This window comes from Strix aluco, chromosome 4 (genome assembly GCF_031877795.1).
Source record: "Strix aluco isolate bStrAlu1 chromosome 4, bStrAlu1.hap1, whole genome shotgun sequence".
Taxonomy (NCBI): domain Eukaryota; kingdom Metazoa; phylum Chordata; class Aves; order Strigiformes; family Strigidae; genus Strix; species Strix aluco.
Genome location: NC_133934.1, coordinates 70,156,722 through 70,176,299, shown reverse-complemented (window position 1 = coordinate 70,176,299; position 19,578 = coordinate 70,156,722). Strand labels below are relative to the sequence as shown.

Sequence of the window (19,578 nt, the reverse complement as noted above, 5' to 3'; positions counted from 1 at the left end):
ACCTCTGCCTCCTATTTAAAAAAAATAATACGAGCATTCAGACAAGATTTACATTATTTCTACTTTTAAAAAGTTGTTATTTCACTCTGTCATAAGCATGGTTTGAATCAAGAATTAGAGTTCTTAATTTAGATCTGTATCCAAACAGAAGTCAGTCTGGCCACTTAACATGTTTAAAGTTTAATGTACGCTTACATATTTGACTGAGTTGTGCCAAAAAATTGACTCTGACTTTTAAGTCATACTTTGTCTTCAAAAACTGCCTACCACTGTTAGAAATAGTATCTCTAATAACTATAATTGGACAGGGTTTAAGGAAAAACAACTATTGTCTTTGTCAATCTACTTTTTTAGTCAGTTTGAAAACATTTCTTTTACAGTCACTTTACTGTTTCCACCTAATGAAGCCTTACACCATTTATTTAAATCTTTCCATGGCCAGAAAGGAGACAAAACCACTTAGAACATGATTGTGAAATAGGAAGTACTGGAAAGAAAATGGGAAGGCAAGCATAATATCCAAGTGACTTTGACTTTCAAACTCATTTGTTAAAACTGAATAGTTTTTGAGTTGTTGCTAATGCTTTAAATGATTTCTGTGTCTAAATTATATCAAGATGCAGTAAAGAAAATTGAAGATGTCTAGTGGTTATTTTAAAAAAAGCAACTGAGAAAATAGTTACAAAGTTTGGCTTGAAATATTGTTGATTTCAGCACTAGGAGGATTAGGCCACAGGAATTCAGATACTTTAAAGCTGGCATATTCTAGTAGGCAAGTTTGTATTGAATTCCCCTCCTGAAGTGTGTTATCAGTAACTGCTGGTTTGAATGAAAAATTAGCAAAACAGTCCACACAACTACTGAAACATTACACATTGTATACATGAAAAATTTATGAGAAATTTTATGGGGAATTACTTGTTCTTTCACTGAAAGCTGCACATCACCCAGTACTTTTATGGTACAGTAATTATTATGCATTCTTTGAGCAAGACAAGTGAGATGCAGTATACTGGCATTGTTGTATCTCAGTATTATGTTTGTGCTCTGTTTTTGCACCTGTTGTCCAAAGATACCAAATACTTGCTGAATGGTCACATTGGTATGGTCTTACATATGTAGCATGGTTACATGTGTGAGCAGGACAGTTACAATCTGGCTGTTACTCTTTAAATGTCTTCACCGGTTGTTAGGGGTTTTTTTTGAAAAGTATGCTTTGTATTTTGAAGATGTCACAAATCAAGCAAAGATGGGTACAATAAATTATTTAATATTCCCAGTGTATGAGCAGAATAGTAATTAGTGTCAGGTCAGCATGGCTTGACACATACAGCACAGGAAATAAAGCAAGGTCCTCTTCAGGTCTTAGACCTGAGGTTGTCTTCGGATCTACCTGTGCCATTCTGCATGACCTGGCTCAAGCCACGTCACTTCCTTGTGCCTGTGTTTTCTCACCCAGTGATTTTCTATTTTTGTTGCCTATCCATGGGACAGGTCTACTTTCTGCACAGTGTTTAACAAATCAGGGCCAAAGAGTCTTAATTCCTCTGACGTTCCTGAGTTCTCATGTAATGCAGATAATGTGTACTTGTATACAAGTGATTATAGAGGGGAGGATCACGCAGTCATTTTTTTTCTTAAAATGTTTTACCTGCCATTGTATTTTCATACCCTTCTCATCCCTATCTTCAAAATTCCTCTCCAATTTTGTCATCTGCTGATGAGGTCACCAGCCAAATTCAGCAGTCACTGTCCTACTCCTTTGAAATTGTGTTTTACAGCGGCAAGACTGGATTTGGCTGATAGAAGTGACTAAAAATGGCTACTTCAAATTCAGTTATTCCTGTTTATGAACTCTGGGATAAATTATAGCTTTCTTGAGTGGAGGCTCATACTGCAGTAAAGGATGCATGCAGCTTATGAGGAATGGATGCTGATGCCTGTAACTCCTCAACATGAAGTGACTGCTGTGCTGGGTTGGAGACATTGCCTTGGTTTTAACTTCAAAACTTACTTCCACAGCAAGGGTCTTGTCCTTACAATCACCTTTTGACAATGTCAAAGCTTACTGAAAACTATTCGTATGAATAGAATAGTCACAAGTTTTTGTTTCTTCTTGTAGTCCTTTCAAAATGACATCTTAATCATACATAGCACTTGTTACTAATTTCCAGTAACCTCACTTGTGGTTCAGTACATGTCTGGTATTGGATATCTGTTGAGCTAATTCTGTGCTGAGAAAGTAGTTGTGTTAATAATGATACTCTTCTTGTCACGCACTGTTAAATAGGATTGAGTGTCAACAAGCAAATGCATGTCAAGACTTTGTCTGACAGATTTTAAATAGAGTTAGAATATGTCAGTTAATGTGAAATGCTAGTTCTTCCACCCATGTGTATAACTGTGAGTAAAAGGAGCTAAATAGTTTCCTTGTTAGAAGGGGCATTCAGTAAAGGTCAGTGAACACTGTTCTTATTCCAGCTGAATTTGAATGGCTTTTCTGTTGCCCAGATAAAAATGCCTAAATGATTTGAAGTTGAAAGCCATTCTTTAAACAGTATAGTTAAAGATTTGTTGTTAACCCCCAGAGCTTTTTGAGAATTGCACACTATGTTGGCAAGTTACTGGACCGTCATCTGAAAAACATTAAAGGGGACAGGAATATGTTACTCATAATTATGAAGCTCCACATATAGTTCTGTTCAATGTCGAAGTGCTTCATAAATGGTGCAGATATCTAAGAAGTAGTTAGTTCTTATTAAAGAAATGTAATTAATTTCATATGAAAGATATTACAGTTACGTTCCACATCTCAATAACCTCCATAAGATAGAGAAAGGAATGCTTATTTTACATAGTAAAAAGGCAAGAAGGTAAAAACTAAATTATCTCATGGCCACAGTTTGAGAACTTGTACTAGAATTCAGAATACATTGTTCTTACTGATTAAGGCCAGGGGACATCATTACATTCCAGAATAAATAAAATGGCAGGTTTCAACTGATAATCAAATTTTTGCTTTAGCTTTGTCCATAAAGGGTACCTCATTCTTTCTCTGCCTTGCATCTTATATCAACACATTCACGTATGTAAATTCAGTCTAAAACAGAGCTAAGTGAAATTATAGCATTTTATATTCTCCTTTCCTCATGTGTAAATAAGCAGTGAATCAGATTGCTCTACAAATTGCTGTCACTTGACAATAGCACAGGTTCACGCCTGTGCATTTTCAAACATGCCTAGACAAAGTACACTGTTTCCTATGCCTAATCACTTGCTAGTTTAAGAATGCTCTCTATCTGATACTAGGTTATTACAGTTACTTTTAAATCTTATTTTACATTAATGCCAGTCCTCAATGTTCAAAAATCAAGTCAGCACACACAGCCATGAAACTGGGTCAAGTCATGAGCCTTCTTTCAAAACTATTGATTATTCTATATCTACCTCCTTGTGTCTGAGGCGTTAAATGCACCCAGCTTGCGTTTTCAGGTTCTTTTCTGCAGCCTTAGTGCTAGATGCTAAATTTTGTTTAGAAAAAACTAAAATTTCCAGGTAGTTTATTTTCTTGAGGAGATCAGAGTAAAACAAAAAGAACCCACATATAACACATATGATGACAAGAGTTATCAGCACTGACTTTAGCAGTTGTACTGTGTTTACTTACAAATTTTTGCATTTTAAGCTTTTTATTTTTCTTCAGGATACTTTTGGTCATTTTTATCACAAATTTTTATTCTGTGTTCTCATTCAGTTTAATAAACGAAAATTCCAAATGTTATTAAATGCTAGCTTCTTATTTTGACTCTCACTGAAACAGCTTTTGCAAATGTGATACTGCCCTATGCAAATTATATTATGCATTTCAGTTATACATGGTCACAGCTCGCACATTTAATATTTATCCTGGTTAAGTACTATAATCTTGTTAAAGTCAAAGTTCTGATATGTTAGTTGTTCTTTATGCTTCTTCACTGCAAGAAACATTTGGCTGAGGTAACTCCACAAAAAAAATACATATTGCTGCTGTAATAAATAAGGATCATTGGTAGTTTTTATTAATATACTTAAAAAGCAGAGGTTACTTCCTTTAAAAATAAGTAGCTAAGCAATGAACCAAAACTCTTTCAGAATAACAATGGAATTTCATTGTGTTCTCTGGCACCATGTTTCCAGTAACTGGACTGGCTTTAGATTGCTGGGAAATTTATAATAGATGGTGATTGAGGTATATTATTGCTACAGCAAGCTGTTCCAAGAGCTTCATGGAAAATGTCAAAACATGGAATGAAATCCTGGCTCTGTGGAGCTCAGAGGCAAAACTCCCACCACCTTAATTATGTCCCAACTTTTCATTCAGTGGTTCTGAATCTCTGATTGTCAGAAGATTCACAAATGTCCTATGTGACCACACTGACCATTCAGCCTTGAAGATCACTGGGGCTATAAATGATATTAACCATGTATGCAAGGTTTTGCATGATCAGGACCACAGTACACACACAGAAGCCCAAATAAAGAATAGTCTGTCATCCATTTATTCGGAGTTGCACTGGTGTGAATAAGAGAAGAATTTGATTTTCCAGTGCTACACTGAGTGATGTTTACCTCAGTCAGACATAGTTTTCTGAGGGGAAAAAAATTACCAGGTAGCTCACACAGAAGCAGAATGGGTACAGTAACATAATGACTGTTTTTTTGCCCAGGTGCTCCCTTTACAGTCATACTATTTCCTATATCAATTCAATTTTTCATAGCATGTTTGCCTGCAGTTGAGGTCTCCAAATGATATGTGATTGCAAAAATCTGAAAAACTCAAACCCTCCTAATAGAAGACAAATAAGTTTCCTGTTGTGGATTGCTTGCTAATAAGAATAATATTGGTGGACTTTAAATTTTAATCAATTACTTTACTTTGAATTAATAGTTAATTTCACTTGCAGTATCGCATTCTACAACATAGATGAATCAGTTCTGTAAGGAAAAAAAGGCTATGTACAGTGCTTTTCATATTTAACACATACTGATGCATGTAACTGATCAGCGGCTGACTAACCTGACTAATTTCCATGGTTTCATTCAGCTTCACTCTCGAAATTCCTGTGGTCTGCTGAGCAAATAAAAAATATCCCAAATTTAAAACATGACCACCATGAAAGGTTTCCAGAAGATCAGACTTTTTAATAGGATTTTTGCTGTTCATAGGCCCATACATTATGTAATTCAGAAAAAAACATTTCTTCAGAGTGTAGATCATGTGCTGTGAGGAATCCTCAACACTGGGTAAATGACATAAAAAGCACTGTATTTACAAAAAAAACCCCAAACCAACAGATTTTGGACAAGGAAATATTGTAGTGATAAGAAAAGTATACTCGTGTTACTGATGATATGTGTGCTTTTGGATAATTCAAGATACGCTGTATTTAGTGAGGACATTATTAGGGTTGGCATTCGAGTGCTAAAGGAATTTGAAAAACAGATACAAGATGTGTGACATTTTTAAATTAATGGTACACTCTTCAAAAATAGAATTTTGGGGGTATTCAGTATTTTGGGTTGAGTTGGTCAGTGAGTTTCATCTGTAAGGATAAGGAAATAGGAGAGATGCATGAAAACAGTCTGTCTTTTCATTATTTTGAAGGGGGTTGAATTAGAAATATCCATGTTTCTTTCTGACAGTTTTTAAGCAAAACTTTGGTGCTTTGAGTCAAAACAGCATTTTTCATTAACTCTAAGAGAGCAGGGGAAGTTAACTTAAAAATAGTGTGTGGGCAACATAAAGACATGAGGGGCTGCAGGTGATTTGACAGAATTAAAGTTCAAAATTATCTTTTTAAAAGTTAGAAATAGTCTAGAAAAACAGAATTAAAAGAGAAAGTTTTGTCTTCATATGAATATATTTACATCTTATACAGAAATCCAAATCTTGGGAATGGAAAGGACCAGAACTTGGTGTAAACTTCTGATCTTCTATATTTTGAAAGCCACAGCATAAGCAGCCTTTCTCTGCCCTATTCAGGTATTTCCTTTAGGCAGAAATAGCTTCCTTTTTATGGGGCATATAAGTGCTGTGTAAAATTGAACAATATTGATACAGAGGAGCACTAAAGGTGTACTCATGTCCGCTATATGAAAATGTTTAAAGTTATCCTCTTTGTCGTGTCCTCTTCAATTACGTATTAGTTCCTGAGGACTTTTAACTTACATCATTCGCTGTGTCTTTATTTTTGTTTTACAGAGAAATGGTTAATGCATGGTTTGCTGAGAGAGTTCATACCATCCCAGTCTGCAAGGAGGGAACCAAGTCCCAGAGTGAATCCTGTGCTTGTCACCAGCCTGCCTGTCCTGAGACCACCAGCTCTGGGACGCCAGCAAGGAAAATCTCTGCTTCTGAATTTGACAGACCCTTAAGGCCTATTTTTGTCAAGGACTCAGTAGGAGCAGTGAGCTTCCTCTCCGACTCTGAAAAGAAGGAACAGATGCCTCTGCAATCTCCAAGGATTGAGACCAGTGCAGGGGATCAGTGCTCAAGACTATTAGAACTTGTGAAAGATATTTCTAGTCACTTAGATGTCACAGCGCTTTGCCATAAAATTTTCCTACATATCCATGAGCTTATAGCAGCAGATCGCTATTCCCTGTTTTTGGTCTGTGAGGACAGCTCTAATGAGAAGTTTCTTGTAAGCAGGCTGTTTGATGTGGCTGAAGGCTCCACCCTGGAAGAAGCTTCCAACAACTGCATTCGCCTGGAGTGGAACAAGGGCATTGTGGGTCATGTAGCAGCTATAGGCCAGCCTCTGAACATCAAGAATGCGTATGAGGTAAACCAAGAAAATTTATCTTGAACAATTCTTGGAAAAAGAAAAAGGCATATTATCAGCAGTTGTAATATTGCCACTTTAGTATATGTATTTGGAACCATATTGACTTAAATGAGTCAAGATGCAGACCTGACACCATGTTTTTTGTTCTAATACACATATTATAGATACATGCAGATACAGAAACATGTAGCTATGACTAGAGGAATGCTAACATCAAAATAAATTATGTAAGTTTGACATTAGCAGTCAAGCATCAGCCCCATTTTAACCAGCTATGTGCATGCCGGTATTTGTATTTCTAGGTTTGGACACTTAAATGTTTACATTTCTGCTTGTATAAGGATGTAAGGTACTTCTGCACCAAAATGAATGAAATTGTGATGTAATTGTCTGCAAAACTGGAGTCCTGTAATTAAAAACACTTTGGAGAATTTTATCATACCTGAGGCACAAAGGGTAGGAGCTGAAGGAACAAGAACGGGATGAGGGTTTGAACTGTACAGAAGTCTCACGAATGAAATGATACTCTGATTTGAGTTATTTTGATACAAGGCCAGATGAAAAAAGGAAGAAAATCCAGCACTGAGAGAGGACATCTCCTGCATCTCAATTTAACATCTCTTAATTCCAGGCTCTTTGGATATGCTGATTTTGTGCTTTGAATTTAGGGATGATGGAAATTTTAATGAATTATTGAATTGATTAATTAACTAATAAAGGTATACAATAGACTTGAAAATTACTGCTTCTGATTGATAATCTCTCAATTAATCTGAGCATGCTTGCAGGATTAGGTAACATTACCATGTAGATTTTTTTCAGAAGCAAAAAAGAGCAGTATTATTTCATATGGTTTAATTTTCAGCAAACACTTGTTTGCTGCCTCAGAAAATGTCTAAACATTTGCTAGTACATGTTTCCAGCAGAACATCACCTGTCCTTATAGTTTAAAAGCTCATTCTTGAATTGGGTCTATCATGCTCAGCTTGAAATCAATTACCAGAGAAAGAACAGCAGCCTTTAAAAATAGTCTGAATTATTTTAGTAAGATTTTAAAAAATCAGTTTTATAACAATACTCAGTTGAAAAATGAAGCAAGCAATCTCTGGTAAAAGCAAAAACACTAACCACATTCATGAAACCTTGTTCCTCTGTAGCCATATGTCTTTCAGTATATTTTTGTAATTTCTTCTTGATAAAAGCTAGGAATGGTTAGTCCATGTATACATTTATTATAATGATGGTCTAGGCTCAAGAAAGGCTTCTCATAGGGTTTGGGGTTTTTTGTTCTTTCTAGCAGTTGTATTTATCCACAGGCACTCATGTTCCACATAAATGCTTTTTTGTTGTTAACACACTGATAGTAATAACTTTATACAATTATTAGCTAGTAATGGAACCTCTGTTATCCTGGGTAATGGTTAAGTCAAATATTGTACTTTTTTTAACCTTTAAACCAGGGAAGAAAAAGAACTGGTTTTTAGGCAAGTAGTCAATTAACTGTATTTTTTTCTTGTATCAGGATCCAAGATTCAATGCAGAAGTTGACCAGATCACAGGGTATAAGACTCAGAGTATTCTCTGTATGCCAATAAAGAATCATAGGGAAGAGGTAAGTTGCAGTATTGCAATCACTTCATGTAATACTGTTTCCAGCTATGCTAATGCTTTAAATTTTTATTAGTTGGCAGTCATTATCTTGCAGTATAAAACCATCTCTTTTTAAAAAAGACTGCTTATGTTTGCTTGGACTGTAATTTTATCTTATCTAGTCCAGTAATGTAAGCTAAAGGGAATTGTCAAGAAGAGTTTAACCCCAGCTGCAGAAGTAGAATATATGTATTTAACTCTAGAAGTGCTGTTCCCAGTTCCTGTACCAAGCATCTGTCAACATTAAAGTTGTCTGCACACATATTGGTCTATCTCAGTGCATGCTCAGATCACAATTAGGAGTTCCTGTACTTCAGCTTAGCTTGTATCTACATTATTTTCTTCAGAGGATTCAAATTGGGTTTTATCATTGTCTAAAAGGCTGGTTTTCATATTCTATTAACTCGGCTCATAACTAATAAATTAAGAAACATGTTAAGTGCTTAACATCAGGCATTGGAAAACACATGGTGTTGATGTGATTCAGAAGAGTCATCCACAAGTCATGTAACTTAAATCACTCCTAATTTAAGACAATCTGAATCTGCTCATTGAACTCTTGTACACATTTCCTGTCCACGCTACTTCTCACAGAAGTTCTCTCTTCCTGTCTGATGCTATTGCAGTAGTGAGAATTCTTATTATGGACTAAGGATGTCTTCTTGCACTGAGTAGTTGAAGAGTGAATTCAGTAAAGTCAATGAAAGCCAATGAATGGGAAAAACGTGAAGTCTACTGTTTTACTTAGGGAGTATGTAAAGCAAGTTTGGTTTTTTTTTGATCCTGAATGTAGTAGCCTTCAGCCACATCACCAGTTCTTAGAATACTCACAAAGTGTAAGGCTCTCTATTGAGTGTGTCAGAGCTTTAAGATGGATATTTTCTCTCCTGTAATTCCTTTACTTTTCAGAGTATTTATAGTTTGTTTCCAGAAGGCTCAAACTCCAAAAAGAAATGCTGCCAGGATTGGTCTGAAGACGTTATACCTTCTTTTTCTTGCCCTTCCATCTTTTATTCCGCATACGAAATGTGTCACCTTGACTCTTGCTGCACTGAACCTTTTTTTCGTCAAATAAATTGATTAAACTTGTTTGTTGAATCTTACTCTAGCTGACCCAGATGATCAGCCAGAATTTCCTTTCTTCACATACTGCTAATTTTGGTTTAAAATATTTTTTTCAGTTCTTCCAAGACAGCACTTGATCCTCTCTTACTCCCACTAAAAGTCTTCCCCTTTCTAACCCACAGCAGCCACTTCTGGCCCTGGGCCAACTGATGAGCAAAGCAGATGTTGTGTGAAGAGCTGTCAGGGACCAGTGGTCCATGTCAGGCTGATGCAAGGCTTTAAATTTCACCCAAGTCATCCCATTGTCTTTTTGCTGAATGGAAAAAATGCTATGCTCTATGTAATTGGGATCAGAAATTAACTACAAAATCTTGCTGGCCAGGGAGTGTGAGCTTCTCACCAGAAACCAATGGTAGGTGGGGGAAGGAATAAGAGCTGTAGTCTGTTGGTCCAATACACCGTGACTTACAGGCTGAATAAACCTGCAATTGGCCGTATCTTCAGCTAGCTTTCTACTCCTAAGTGCATCAGCAAATGGAAATGAAGCAGGAATTTGTTTATTTTGAAAAGTTCAGCCAACCTGAAGTTTGCAGAGAGTGTTACACTTTACTCATATGCTGTAATTTGAAGGGGCTAAACTATAAGTTTTCTTATAGGAAAGGATGGCACTTTTTATTTTTCTCTGATTTTAAAGTCTCTATGAGGTTTTCCTCCCTCTCACAACAACACATGGCTGACATGTTTCTGGACAGATGTTGGAGTCAATGAATCAGTCCTTAATTTGCCATATGCATTCTGCTGCTTCTTCTGTTTAAAAAAATCCCCAAACCAACAAAAACAGAATACTGGTTCCTCCCCATTTAAAAAAAAAAAAAAAACAAAAAATCCCTGAAGCCCCTCTAGTAATAGTGAGGCTAATGAATGCTGCCTTAGCCCAGGATGTCAGCAACCACAGTCAAAAGACAATTCTGGAAGACATCCAAAAACAAACACTGAGAAAGAGAAGCAACTGGGGTTTTCTGTTTGTTTGTTTAGTATTAGTACTCTTTTTTTAAAACAAAAGAGTCAGTAATTGAGAGGAAGAAAATCTCATGCTGATTATTAAATCCTTTGGGCCTGCTGAAGTATGGAGATTTTTCCAGTAGATGTTTTTCACATTTGCCTATATTTCCATGAGGCATGTGAGAAACCAAAGTCTCACTTAAAAATAACAGCTAGTAAGAAATTCCATAAATGAAGAAAACAGTTGGATTCACAGAAGGGCTCATAAACAGGACCCAGGAACTAGTAACAATGAGAAAAAAAGCAGTGCTATAAGAGGACTTCACCTCTGTGCAGATGTGCACAAAGAATGGAATTACATTCACTTAATAGTAACAGAACTTTTCTCAATCCCCTAACTCAACCTATTCTTGCTGACAGAGATGCCACAGAAACACTGAATTTCAGGTGCAGAAAATTCTGCTGATTATGTCCTTTAAGACCAGATCATAAAGGTTTGTGTAGTGCTAGCTTTATGAAGAGTTTTCATTTTCCCATGAAAAACTACAAATGCAAACTGACCGAGCTTTGCATGTGACTTCAGGGGCTTTGAACAAAGTTCTAATATCTGTAAGCCCCCACTGCACAATCTCTAATAACTAACCAGAAATTCTTTCCATCCCATCATATGACAAAAGTATTGCCACATGATGCTTTCTAGCATGCAAGGCTGTATCATTTGAAGAAAACTTGAGGAAGAAGGACTTTGGGTAACCTGAATTGTATTCTACAAAATGGTTCAAAGTCAAATAATTTAATCATCTATCCTGTATTTAAATTTGCCATAAGGTGAATGTGAAGCCGTAGCAAAGATTCCATTTTGATCCAGAAAGATTTTATCTTCTGATGATTTTTCTGTAAGAGCAGATAACTGTATACAGTTTTCTAGACATCATTATGTAAGACTTGCTACTTGGATTATCGACATATATCAGAGAACACATCAAAACCTTCAAAGAGACTGAATTTTTATCTTCAGTGGTACAAAAGCCACCAATGAAAGTTAGTATTAGCCACCTTGTACCACAGAGTTACCATGGTTATTTCTTTTGCAAGAGGAAACTGGTATTGCTGGCCACAGGCTTTAGCTGTAGCTATTAATGCTAACCATTTCAGTGCTACAGTGCTTATACAGAAATCAGGGTTTTACCACTACTGGCAGAAGACCTAAGGTTGTGGCAGTTCAGCATCATGTATCTCAAAAAGCAGCTTTTCATTCCTGATGTGTCTTTAAACCTTTGATTTTTCAGAAGCTTCAGATGGTATTGATTTGCCTTCTAGAGCTCATGTAATAAAGTCAGTAAATGCAGTGGCACTTTCTTCTGAGCTTGTTTGGTCTTGGATTCAGAGACCCAGAAAAAGGACTACAGAAGTTGTTGCAAATAATTTATCACCTCAAATTTCTCCATCTGGTTTTGTAGACATTTGTAAACAAGCAGTCATTTTGAAAAAAATTGACAGAACTGAATTAAGGAATGGAAGCCCTTAGCTTAAACCAATTTGTGGAGTTACACAGAACTGATACAAGACTCAGTACAGCTCTCTGACTGGTTTGGAATATCTGTAGAATGGATGGTTGCTGATGCACAGAGTTACCACAGCTGCCATAGAACATCTACAGGAATTACATAATTTTCGGTTATTTCTGCATTTTTTTCTTTCAGTTGTGCAAAATAGTTTCCATAAAATTCTATTTCAGTTTAATTTCTACTAAAATCTGTAGAATTTTCTCATATGGGAACTTTTAGCTGAATTAACTGAGACCTACCTCCCAGGCTCTGAGTGTAAGATTGAACTTCCTATAAATGGCTAGGGAAATGTTTTATTCTGGCAATGCTCACTCTGATTGTTTAGTTTGTTACTTCGCCCTATCTCCTGTCACTGGGAAGCTCTTCCCAACAAATCAGGGATGCTACTCTATTTACAACAACCTTTGAAAATATCCTGTTGAATTTTATTGTATAAAGCATGACCAGGCGTGTTCTGTTAGTCAGCCAAGTTATTTTCTCCCACAGTGAACACTTCAGGTATAATACATCACAGTCACTGCAGTATAGTGTAAATCTAGCCAAGCTAACTTTAAACAAACTAACTCAACTTCCAGTAGTAGTCTTGCTGCAGGATTATGGAGATGAGTAATTTGCTTCTTGGGTGGATTTTCATTTTATGCTGAGACATGTGTTACAGTAGCTAGACTGCTAGACACGCAGGCTACTGCTGGCATGAATGATAGAAGAGGATGTGAAAGTTTTGTTGATTAAAAATGAAAGTCTGTAAATACGGTTCTGTCCCTGCAGGATAATTTTATAATCCTGAATCAAACCTCTACGAGACCAGGAGAGCAAAGGAAGGTTAAAACCACTCAGTCTATCTTCTCAAGTGGATATGTTGCCTTCTTTAAAATGAGATAAAAGTTGAGTTTCCCTCCTCCTGTTACCGTTCTTTAGCTTAATGTCATTTTTCTTCAGGAGCCAGAAAAGTAAATAAAATATATCTTCTTAGGAAGCAAAATTATATTAATTATATTTTTAAGGCAGCTGAAGTAAGAACCAACTAAAAAGGGCACTAGCTGCCTGTAGAGCTGGAACAGCTTTCACAGAGTTAGGCCTGTAATGTTAATGCGCAAAAAATTGCAGCATGAAACAATCCAGATAAAACTCAGAGCACAGTCATCAGCACTAAAGTCATCAGTCATCGTCTACTGGGAAATACTCTAGGTAGCCTGCTACTTTTAGAGGCAGGAGTCAGCTATTGCAAGAAAATAGTAGAAATAAAGCTCTCTGATAATTAGAAGAAATGTCTCCTTGTAACATGGATCAGGCTTTATTAAATGGGGTAACTGGTACAGAGCAAGAAGAAAGGTTACAGAACAAGTAGCAGCACTGCAAGATTATCTGTGCTGCCAGCAAGAATAAAATTAGGAAAGCTGTGTTCAGATGTGGTAAAACAGGTGTGGCTATTGACTCAAGTAATTGTTGGAGGGTGTTTTCCCCCTTTTTGGGACTGAAAGTAAGAGAACAATTCCATCATCAAAATTGTTTTTTGTCTTCATCATGTATGTCTATCTTATGTGATCTAAATGGAAAATAACAAAGTAGTTGGTTTCTGATCCAAGGGGAGTTTTTCCAAATTACTTTAAAGAAACCTGAACCACTAAGGTCCATCACACACAGCTTGTTCCTTTCTGCCCACCCCTTCTGTGCTTTCAATACATCAAACCTGGATGAAGGCTCTTGTTAGGAACTAGATGACTACTATAGATATACCTTGTTCTATAATCCCACTTACCTAGTGAGACTGGGGTAAAGTTTATGAAAAAAGAGTGTGTAGCACTCAACATCTCACTGGGTACTATAGGGATTAGGCCATAAACTCACAGGTATCAGAGTATAAGCAGATACTAATTACTTCAGTCTTTCCCCTCCTTTACTCTTGGTTTTTTTGGGTCCAGAGTACTACCTTAAGCTTTTCTAGTGGTCATCCCCTTTCACAGCTGTTTTTAACCTCTTTCTTCCTACTAGTTTTGACTTGGGTGACCAAGAAATATACAGGATAATTCTTTAGGCATAGTAGGAGAATGACAAGAAATCAAACATACATCTCTGCTTTATTGCTACAGGACTCAATCTTCAAAAAAGTTCATTTGATGCCTGCCTGTTAAGAGAATTAAAGACACGTAAAATATTGTGCCTAAGTAACTTTAAAAATGCCTTTATATTAGACTGGAATAGTGCTTGCACAAGCAAGTGTTTGACTGTAATTTTTTTATGATATTCTCCAAGCTTTACAGAGAATTAGCTTTATCTCAGATATGTCTTGTTTGTTGCCACAAAGACTTCATACTTTTAAGGTACCTGTTATCTGAGTAAGTTTTCTGTATATCTGAGCTCAGAGCAGACAGCTTTGATTCAGTTTCGCTGCTGGTGCGAACATAACTCCCAGCTGGAGCTCACAGATCAGGCCTATTGTTATTTCAGATTTGTTTACAGTAAGTTTTAAAAATGAGGATTTGGGTTTCATACTGTGCTTAGTATTCTCTAAAATGCAGGCATACGTTCTCCATGGCCTAAAATGCTACCACATGATTTACTTCTGTCCTAATTACATAATTACTTTAGTAACAGGGACAGATCCTCTTGAGTTTCCTACATCTTCTCCTAATTACCTGGTTGCAGGCAAGACTCCAATGGCTAAATAATATCCATCTGAGGTTTTTCTCATTACTGTCTCTACACCACATTCTACAGGATTTAGTGAAGTTCACTGCAATTTGTACTGATATAAATGAGGCCAGAATTTGGACCAGTTTAATTTTTAAAACTATTTTGTGTGAAAAACATGGCACATACTTTGAAGTTGTCTTTAAAAGCTTAGAATGCTACTGAAAGAACAACAACAACAAAAAAGGTTTGCATCTGTACAGAATTTTATCATCATCAAGACGACCATGAGTTTTTAGCAGATTTATTCTCCTTATTACTCCCTCCCTCTTCAGTTAAAACCTTTTATTGAAAGACCTTAACAAAGATCTAAAAATGATCATTTCTCTTGAAACACATGCCTTTGTTAGTGTATCAGAAACCTGCAGTGCTAATAAAGGGAGCATAAATAGGTTTTTTTGCTGTATTAATATGGTCCTTTCACTATTTTCTTACAGCATTTTTAAGCACCACAGACTTCCCTTTCATGGAGGGGATGTGTTTACACAAGATGAAAGTACTCACCTTTCGGATGCCTTAAAAAGCCTCTGACCTCATGGAAGTTGTCTTAGCTCATGCTGGATCAAAACTGAAAAAAATAAAAAAAAATTAAATAAATACCCACAGAAGACAGTGGTATGAGAAAAGGCCTAACCATTAATCTCTGCACATGTAGGTTAACATAAAAGCATAGTGATTGGTTAAAGGATTTACTTACTATTCAAAGTCTGCTATAGAAGTATATAAGGCTAGTTAAACATTGTTACTACAGTAAGAAAGTTCACTGGATAAGAAATGTCCCTCACTGAAGCAAAAGACAGGTTCACTGTGGGAAATACCGTGTTGTATGGAATGGAGCTGACAGTTAAGCTTTATTTCAGACATTTTTGAGCCCACAGCTGGCAGGGATTCATGCTGCAGAGCAATGACCTTATTTGTAACATCAGTATTTTGGGAAGGCTAGGCTGAGAGATAGTAAATTGTCTTCCATTACAAAAATAAAACTGTATGCCTTCCGTCAGCTTAGCAGTTATAAATTTAATGATTAACAGCTAAGTACAACTTTTCAAACATGCACACCACAAAGTTTTCTTCTGATGCTGTTTATCCAAAAAAAGCAAGATAAAAAAAATACCATTGTTAACACCTTGCACTGGTCTTACACTGCTTGGATCTCAATCAAAGGGAGTTCTTTGCAGCTGTCACTCATTTGTTATAAGCATGCCAAAAGATCTGAAAAGAATCAAAAGCTTTGCATATACTTTATGGCTTCTTACCACGTACTCTTTCATGTTATTGTACTTGGCTAGGCAGGCTTCATCTGTGCTAGCACCTTCTAGCCTCTGAGTTTACTACACAGCAGATTTATTGAGTTTAGCAGAAGTTGAGATCCAGCCATTTAAATAGATGAATGAATAGATAACTGTAAGGAATGCAGCATTTTACTGAGTGACTTCTAGCTCTTCCCAGTTTCCAGCCTCCCTCTCCTACCTCTTGCTCTGGTGCTACTCCTCTCTTTCAGATCTGCCTTAACCTACATCCATTCCAGGTGCTGCTAGTGGCTATTCAGCTTGATACCATAAACTGTGAGCTTCATTTCTGGGTACCAATATAAGTAATGGCTCAGACATAATTGTCCCCACCCTCCACTTGGCACCTTCCTCAGGTCATCTACTTTGGTACCTTTCTCACCCATCCTGATAAACAGCATTGGGTTCACCATCTTATAGCTCCCACTGTTGATATCAATTACAGAAACCTTTCATTACTCACAAACAGTCAGAACTCTTTTTTTTTTTTACTTCACAAATCAAGGTAACTATACTTTCTCCAATCCTTTTAAGCCTGAAGCCAGATTAGTAATACTTTGCGAAGTCTCAAAAGGAGTGGAAACATACCAAATTATATTAGGGAAAGGCCTTGAAATCCTACAATCTAGGAAATGTTTATGCATCAGAGAAAAACATTTATTATAGTAAGAATTTGATTTAATAGAGAGTAAGAGTGTGTATTAGTGATGTGTAGTATAATAATAAAAATAAATAACGTTTTTTTAATGAAATGACAAAATATTTGAGTTAGAAAACCTCTCAATTTCACCTTATCGACAGTAAAAGTCAGAAGTATCTCAGCTGAAATTAACTTCCTTCTGAAAGCCTTCCAGTTTTAGTGTGCTGTGAAATTACATAGTTAATTTATGAGTCAGAAGAGTAGAAGCACGGAAGTACAAGGGTAAGGGCAGAGTTCAGAAGAAGGACAGTATAGTCACTGCCAGTACAGAGCTTGAATAACTGCAGTGGGGAATCTACAGAAATACTATCCCACTGAATTAATTTTTTTAAAGAAATGCTCACTTTCTCTTTACACTGACTTGTATGAAGGTCTCTTTAAATTCTCTTGTTTTCCCTGGGCTCTGAAAAACAGATCCAAGTTGCCAGAGAAGAAATCTATGTTGAGTATGTAAGAGTAAGTCCAAAGCAACCACCCAATTTCATTTTCCCCCTTATGTCAGTTAGAGCCTGCATTAGAAACTGAAATCAGTACTAAGCAAAGATCTGAATTCCACTTTCATTTTTATAAGGAGTTCTGCTGTTTGCCGGGCAGATTGGCTTCCTGGGAGGCTCTCACCAGCATGCAGAATTGAACTCCAGAAAGACTGGCAGTAACAAAAGCATCATGCTTAAACAGCTGTGTTCTTCTCTCACATTCATTTTACATTTTTTTAAAAATCTAAACCAACATCCTGTATCAGGAAATCATGTTTATTGGCTAATTATCCTCTATGTAGAATGTTACAAAAGCACCAGTAGCTTGGACTTCAATTGACTGTCCTTAAAGGGACTGTTTTCTATTTTGTAAGAAATCATGTTTTAATCTCCCAATTCATGGAATTATGTCCAGGAACTTGAAATCAAATTTTATGACAGATTATTTCTGTACTAAAAAAGCATCATCTGAAATTTAGCATAATTCATAGACAGAACTTTAAAAATAAAACTAGATGTGTAATATGGCTTGGTCTGTTGTTACATGGATTTCATTTTCTTCCACTTAAATCCAAAAGGAGACAAGCCAACAAAGGAAGTAAATGGAGCTGATCTGTTGATGTCTTTATTTAATAAATCATCGTAGTTTTTTTCTGGTTCAGGTAAACCCTCCTTTTTACTATCTGTGCATTGGTTTACTTATGTGGGCAGCCTTAATTTATGAAGCCTCTTGGCTGGTGATCTTAATACACAGTCCATTTGAAAGCCAGGACTTGTGCCATGTGCCAAGACAAGAAAGAACTACTTAACGGAAAGCCTTTAGTGTTGATCAGGGCATATGGGTTTGCTTCTTTGGTCCATCGCAGATGTCCCGCAGGACCTGTAAATGAGTTTTTACCTTTTGCTTAGCTTCTTTACCTGTAAACTGGGATTCTTCCCTACCTTCCAAGTTGCTCCATAGGGAAAATAATATTAAATGGCAAGATATCAGCATATTTTGTCAAGTAAGACAGTCTAACCACCAGCTGAAGCATAACAAAATGTCTCTTCTCAGTGTTGGTTTAATGTGGTCTTAGTAAAAGCCTACCTTTAAAAACGTATTAAGTTTGAGTAACAAACTTGAGTTTGGCAGGACCACAACCTTTGTATGCTCTTTTTCACCTGATGAAAATTAATCCGGTCAGATTCAGAGAGATACAAAATGCAAAAAGATCACTGTAGCCAAAGTCTAGATATGGTAAGGAGGTTATCTTCTGGAAATTTTGTCAGAGCTAGCAGGAAGGCTATTTTCTACACACACAAGCAGATGAACTTTAGAGAGAGCTGTTGCATGGTCTATCTTATGACTGCAGAAGTGTAAACTGTTATTGTCATTCTGGGAGATGATTGTTCCAATTTATAGACTCAATTTTGGACCAAATCAACCCCTCTTCGTAAGAGCATCCAGGAGTCATGCCACTTATTTTTTTGGATATTTCAGCATGCTCAGATATTTGTAATATGAATAAATTAGGAAAAAACAGGCTTAAATATCCAAAGGTCAACCAAATGAATACCTCTAATGATCATTTATTATCTTCTATAAATATGTCTAGAAATAGAATCCAGTGACAGACTCCTAAAAATTATCTAATTACTCCATTTTGAATACAGGTTGTTGGTGTGGCTCAAGCAATCAATAAGAAATCTGGAATTGGTGGCACTTTCACTGAACAAGATGAAAAGGTATAAAAGCTGGACATTTATGTCTCTTCTGTTTTCATAGGGGATTGGGGGATGGATATGTTATTACTTTTGAGGCTGATCAGAAATGTTAAAGTTATTAAAAATTAAACATCTCTGAAAAAGTAAAAATTCCTGGTAATACTGCAAATTTCTTTCTTTATGAGGCCATGAGAAATGTGCATGTGAGATAGTTTAATTTCTGGATCACCATGGTATCTCCTACATATCTCTGAAACACAGGTTTACCCTACTGAAATGCATTGTAAAACAGTCTATCATAACTTCTGATAGAGATAACTTTTTATTAATTGGTTCTAACTCTCCTGGCATCCCCAGCAAACATATTTTGAATATTAAATTTGTATAGTGGTTTTTTTAAAATACTGTATCACTTCTCATTATCGCAATTGCAGGATGAAAAAAAAGCTTTGGCTAAATTATGAGCAATATATGAGATAATTGGTAGAGTAGACAGCACCTTGATTCCTAATTCTCACACTGCAGTTGCTTTCCAAACATTTCCAGACTTCACATTCAGATTAGTGTAGCAAAAACCAGGCTGTACTCAGTCTGAAGAAGTTGACT

The 19,578-nt window shown here is 36.4% G+C and overlaps 1 protein-coding gene across 5 annotated transcripts in view; it reads left to right on the top strand.

Moving 5' to 3' along the window:
- PDE5A (phosphodiesterase 5A) overlaps positions 1 to 19,578 on the top strand; it is a 138,789-nt gene that overhangs the window by 81,297 nt on the left and 37,914 nt on the right. For all 5 annotated transcript variants that reach the window (XM_074823580.1, XM_074823576.1, XM_074823575.1 and 2 more), the window contains exons 2-4: positions 6,242 to 6,824; positions 8,350 to 8,439; positions 18,922 to 18,993. In XM_074823580.1, coding sequence (XP_074679681.1) covers positions 6,246 to 6,824; positions 8,350 to 8,439; positions 18,922 to 18,993 — 741 coding nt within the window. In that variant the 5' untranslated portion in view covers positions 6,242 to 6,245. The remainder of the gene's footprint in view (positions 1 to 6,241; positions 6,825 to 8,349; positions 8,440 to 18,921; positions 18,994 to 19,578) is intronic.